Raw genomic sequence first — 6542 nt, 5'->3', positions numbered from 1 at the left:
CCTTTGACAAATCAATGAGAAAAAAAATATATTCCTTAGTTAATTTTCTCAAAATCTAAAGGCACGACCTAGATTCGAGCCAATGCCTTAAATGGTTGAACATGTTATTACTCGGGTCTCGTGAAAGTAATACACTTACACGTTTTCATTTTTTGTTGTCGAAAACAACATTTTATGAAAGAGTGCCTTTGAGTTGGAAGGCCTGCACATGCGCACTTTGGCCTGAGACGACTGTTAAACGTGTAGATGACCGACGCAAGAGTTCAGTTTGGCAACGTCCCCTACAAGTGTGCTTGGAGAATAAGTTTTAGCCTCTCTTCATACTGTACTGTCTTTGGGAGCGCCCGTCTGAAATGGAACAGTAATCTCCCCTGCTCGGTCATGTTGTCAACACCACAGCATGGTGCACTGTTCGGGAAGATACGTATCTTTTCCATAAAATATATGTTAGAATTTTCAAACTAGTTTCACTGAGATGGCAGTCAAAGAGTTTTTTAAACAATACATTTTGCACCTGAAAACACATAATCCTACTCATTACTCCACGTGCTTAATTACGTACATTTTGTTAAGGGTTTATTTCGCCCTCACTTTGAACGGGGCACCTGGCTCACGCCCGGGAGGCAGTTCAGCTCCAAAACGAATACAAACATCTTTCACCCGGTGCCAGACACGCCTACCCGGGCACCCGCGAAACACTAATCGAATCCCCTCATTGCAACAACGTTAAACTGCTCATCCAATCAGTGAAGACTTACCCCGGAAGGAAGCAACACCCCACCCACCGTGTGTTGTTGCTTTGAAATGAATTGAAACTTCTCTAAAAATTGTAAATGTAAATTTCACTATCATCAATCCGATTTGTTACATTGTTTCCGGTGCGTATCATTTTCGGGAATTTCGTTGAAGAGTGTAAGGTAAGACAACAAGTAATATGTATGGATACACATGATTTAATTCAAAGTATCATAGAGATTATGAGTGATCGTAAATAGTCTACCATACGGTTCTTCGATGCTCTGGGGTAGGATTGTCTTTTAGGGGCTTTGGCACAACAACAACAAAAAACATACCCGCTGGGGATGTAGGTTTAATATTAATAACAAGGTATGGTTACGGATGAATGCAATGCCGGATGTTTGAACCGGGAAATAGTTAGAGATGAGTGAATGTGGAAGCAGATCTGAAGTACAAAAAGCCCTACTCCTGGCAGACATCCTCCCTTCTCCCTGTTTCCTTGAAGTAACCACTGACCTATCATAGATATTGAAGTGTAAGCAACGGTTCTTCTATATTACATAGCTTTTGCCTATCCTTCGTGTATACAACTGTAATGTCTGTCTGTCAGATGGGGTATATGCAGGTAGAGGAGCACAATTCCAACGTGTTACATCTGAAACGGTCTCCTGGCATCCGCTCCTGGTCGCTGCTTGTAGGTAGGTAGGGTGTGTGTGTGTGTGTGTGTGTGTGTGTGTGTGTGTGTGTGTGTGTGTGTGTGTGTGTACATTCTGTGTAAATATTTATTTATTTGTTTGAATGCAATGTAATGAAATAAAGTGACCCAGCATTTGGTCATTTTTCTGATAACAGGTATTGCGTCCATTGGCCTGGCTGCTGCGTACTACACTTCAGGTACAACCCAGTATACAGGCATCACCATACTACAGATCAGATATAACCCAATTTACAATCATCACCATACTACAGATCAGATATAACCCAATTTACAATCATCACCATACTACAGATCAGATATAACCCAATTTACAATCATCACCATACTACAGATCAGATATAACCCAGTTTACAATCATCACCATACTACAGCTCAGATATAACCCAGTATACAGGCATCACCATACTACAGATCAGATATAACCCAGTATACAGGCATCACTATACTACAGATCAGATATAACCCAGTATACAGGCATCACCATACTACAGATCAGATATAACCCAGTATACTGGCATCACCATACTACAGATCAGATATAACCCAGTTTACAAGCATCACCATACTACAGATCAGATATAACCCAGTATACAGGCATCACCATACTACAGCTCAGATATAACCCAGTATACAGGCATCACCATACTACAGCTCAGATATAACCCAGTATACTGGCATCACCATACTACAGATCAGATATAACCCAGTATACAGGCATCACCATACTACAGATCAGATATAACCCAGTATACAGGCATCACCATACTACAGCTCAGATATAACCCAGTTTACAGGCATCACCATACTACAGATCAGATATAACCCAGTATACAGGCATCACCATACACAGCTCAGATATAACCCTACAGCATCAGATATAACCCAGTTTACAGGCATCACCATACTACAGCTCAGATATAACCCAGTTTACAGGCATCACCATACTACAGCTCAGATATAACCCAGTTTACAGGCATCACCATACTACAGATCAGATATAACCCAGTATACAGGCATCACCATACTACAGATCAGATATAACCCAGTATACAGGCACCACCATACTACAGATCAGATATAACCCAGTATACAGGCATCACCATACTACAGATCAGATATAACCCAGTATACAGGCATCACCATACTACAGATCAGATATAACCCAGTATACAGGCATCACCATACTACAGATCAGATATAACCCAGTATACAGGCATCACTATACTACAGATCAGATATAACCCAGTATACAGGCATCACCATACTACAGCTCAGATATAACCCAGTATACAGGCATCACCATACTACAGATCAGATATAACCCAGTATACAGGCATCACCATACTACAGCTCAGATATAACCCAGTATACAGGCATCACCATACTACAGATCAGATATAACCCAGTATACAGGCATCACCATACTACAGATCAGATATAACCCAGTATACAGGCATCACCATACTACAGATCAGATATAACCCAGTATACAGGCATCACCATACTACAGCTCAGATATAACCCAGTATACAATCATCACCATACTACAGATCAGATATAACCCAGTATACAGGCATCACCATACTACAGATCAGATATAACCCAGTATACAGGCATCACCATACTACAGCTCAGATATAACCCAGTATACAGGCATCACCATACTACAGATCAGATATAACCCAGTATACAGGCATCACCATACTACAGCTCAGATATAACCCAGTATACAATCATCACCATACTACAGATCAGATATAACCCAGTATACAGGCATCACTATACTACAGATCAGATATAACCCAGTATACAGTGTCAGCCACTCACTGCTTTAGTTGAATACAGAAACAGTCTGGTACCTTGGCCAGTCATCATTGACATAATTAAGACAGGTTTCCTGCCTGTCTCTCACCCCTCTGTTTTCTTGTCTTTCCAGACAGTATCCTGTGGAAGCTGTTCTACGTGACGGGCTGTCTGTTCGTGGCCATGCAGAACATGGAGGAGTGGGAGGAGGCAGTGTTTGATAAAACCAAGAATGTGATAGAGCTGAAGACCTTCAGTCTGTACACTCTGATTCTCACCATGTGGAGGAGAGGCCAGGAGAAAGGTGAGGAACATCATCACGTAATGTGTCCTGTACTTTCACTCTCCTTTAACAATATGGGTAGGATGATGGGATGAGTCTTCAGATCTGGTAAACCCAGAGGTCTTCAACCCTGGTCTTGGAGAGCTATAAGAATTTTGCTTCACAAACTTGCCCTCTCTCCTCCCGTCTCCCTCCCATCCCCTCCTCCCATCTCCATCCCCTCCCCCTACTCCCATTTCTGTCCCATCCCCTCCTCCAATCTCCATCTCTTCCCCCTCCTTCTGCCTCCATCCCCTCCCCCTCCTCCCATCTCCATCCCCTCCTCCCGTCCTGTCTCCGTCCCGTCTCTGTTCCATCCCCTCCGGTCTCCCTCCCATTCCCTCCTGTCTCCCTCCTGCCTCTGTCCCTTCCCATCCCATCTTCCTCCCATCCCCTCCTCCCATCTGTCACATCCCCTCCTCCTGTCTCCATCTCCATCTCTTCCCCCTCCTCCTGTCTCCATCCCCTTCTCCCGTTTCCGTCCCCTCCCCCTGTCTCTGTCCCCTCCTCCCATCTCCATCTCTTACCCCTCCTCCTGTCTCCGTCCCCTCCCCCTCCTCACGTCTCCATCTCTTACCCCTCCTCCTGTCTCCGTCCCATCCCCTCCTGTCTTCCTCCTGTCTCCCTCCCATTCCCTTCCGTCTCTCCCGCTTCCTCCCATTCCCTCTGCCACCTCCGTCCGATCCCCTCCGCCTCCTCCTGCCTCCGTCCCCTCCCCCTCCTTCCATCTCCATCCCATCCCCCTTCCTCCCGTCTCCATCTCTTCCCCTTCATCCCGTCTCCATCCCATCCCCTCCCCCTCTTCCCGTCTCCCTCCCATCCCCTCCTCCCGTCTACTCCCAACCCCTCCCCCATCTCCTTCCGTCTCCTTCCATCCCCTCCCCCATCCCCTCTGCCGCTGTCCCATCCCCTCCACCTCCTCCCGCCTCTTCCCATCACCCTCCTCCCATCACCCTCCTCCCTTCTCCCTCCCACCCCCCTCCGCCTCCTCCCGCCTCTGTCCCATCCCCTCCGCCTCCTCCCGCCTCTCTCTCCCTCCCTGTCCCATCCCCCTCCGTCCCATCCCCTCCACCTCCTCCCGCCTCTTCCCATCACCCTGTCCCATCACCCCTCCCCGCACCCCCTCCTCCCGCCATTGTCATCCCCTCCGTCCCCCCTGTCCCTCTCTCCTCCCGCCTCTCCCTCCCATCCCCTCATCCTGTCTCTATCTTTCAGTGGTGCTGGACATGAGGCACCTGCGTGCCGTGTGTGTTCAGGAGGAGAAGGTGCGCTACCTGGGAAAGGGTTACCTGCTGGTGCTGCGGCTGACGACTGGTTTCTCCTACCCCCTCACACAGAGCGCCACCATGGGGGGACGCAGGTACGACTGGGTTCTGGAGGGGGAAGCGATAGGGTCTTGGAATAGATCTAACATGGAAGATGCTGTGTTAAAGGATCAGAACACAGGTTTCCCAGGATAGGAGAATATTGTAGAATTTTCCAAGAAGGGTATGGAGCAGAAGTATAATCAGCCACGCTGTCTATTCTTGATCACAACTCGTTTGATTATTTTATTTCTCCCTCTTTGTCAGTGATGTGGAGGCGGTGGCTTCGTTGCTCAAGCGTTTCCTGGGTCTGGAGGAGCTCCAGTGTCGCTGGGAGCAGGAGGAAGAGGAAGAGGAGGAAGATGAGGAAGATGACCTGGACCCCAGCACTGACTCAGAAGAAGAGGGGGACTTTGAACCCTCAGTGCAGTAGTGATGAGGAGAGGAAGCCACTGTAGACTTGAAATGCACACAAACATATTTTACCCCATTTCGTAGTATTGTCCCTGATACTGTAAATGGCCTGAAATACTCTCTTGAGTGGTCGTTTTCCACAGAAGATTTAAACTAAATCATAGTTTGGTGTCTGGCCTGTTCTTTTAAAAACAAACAATTATCATTACTGTATAGTATCTGCGTTACACACCTATCCTTATAGTTACAGTGCCTTTTTATTTAAATGTAATCAGTATTTGTGTGGAAAAACTCAAAACTTCCAAAATGCCAACAGGATAGGCAACACATTGGTGTGTTTGAGACCACCCAAGAGCATGACTCTGCTCACTACAACCATCCACCTGAATGCATGAAGAATTTCCAGGGATCAGTTAAGAATATTTATGAATGTCAATGTTCATGTGTCTGTCAGCATTCATAGGTCTTATTGCTCGTGCCGAAACAGATTCCGGGAAGGCGAAACATCTTGAAAACATCTTAATCTAATCTAACATGGTTTAATATTCATAGAGAACGCTACAGATTGTCTCAGGTAACATTCCTGTCCATAGACTGTAGTGTGTTTGTAATAATGTGTATATTTGACGGGAATGCTGTATTACATTGCATGTGGACGGTAATAACTACTGTCTGTTAATGAGAGGAAGGTGAGTGACGATGCCTTGTGTTGCTTGAAAGAAACGATGATGAAGGAGAGATTTGTAAGTTTAAAACATTGTTTTATGTGTCCAGTTCCTGCTGGATGACTGCAGGTACTGATTTACCTTCTTTAAAAAAAAAAAAACTTTCATACATTTTATTTGTGCATTTTTTTTTTGTAAAAAAAATAAAATTAAAGGGAATTAAATTAGCTTTTTGATAATCATGAAATTATTTGTGTTCTATAAATGATTCTCTGGTCAACCATGGAAGAAGCCTTTATCCGTTAACAAGTTTGCTACTAACACATTTGAATGTTGATACTAGGACCAGCTATGAACTCGCCCCACCCCGGCTCCAGTCCACGAATGACTTGCAGCAGACTCACATATCAGATAACATAAACCGATTGAGGTGCTGGACCTTGTTCAGGGACAGAATGACAGATTTGTACCTTGGCAGCTCGGGGATTCGATCTTACGACCTTTCGGTTACTAGTCCAATGCTCTAACCACTAGGCTCTCTGCTAGTAATGATGGTGGCAGCCCTGGCTGTGTTGGGG

At 45.7% G+C, this 6542-nt stretch overlaps 1 protein-coding gene across 1 annotated transcript; it reads left to right on the top strand.

The window, feature by feature from the left end:
- The first annotated feature begins 701 nt into the window (after positions 1-701).
- On the top strand, positions 702-6192 carry LOC135505197 (cytochrome b-245 chaperone 1 homolog). The gene is made up of 6 exons (XM_064924361.1): positions 702-917; positions 1349-1436; positions 1591-1632; positions 3393-3563; positions 4797-4941; positions 5153-6192. Exons 2-6 carry the CDS (start codon positions 1349-1351, stop codon positions 5316-5318), a joined length of 612 nt encoding a protein of 203 aa, XP_064780433.1. The 5' UTR covers positions 702-917; the 3' UTR covers positions 5319-6192.
- The last annotated feature ends 350 nt before the right edge of the window (positions 6193-6542 follow it).

This window comes from Oncorhynchus masou, chromosome 18 (genome assembly GCF_036934945.1).
Source record: "Oncorhynchus masou masou isolate Uvic2021 chromosome 18, UVic_Omas_1.1, whole genome shotgun sequence".
Taxonomy (NCBI): domain Eukaryota; kingdom Metazoa; phylum Chordata; class Actinopteri; order Salmoniformes; family Salmonidae; genus Oncorhynchus; species Oncorhynchus masou.
This window is presented reverse-complemented; position numbering and strand designations above follow the sequence as displayed.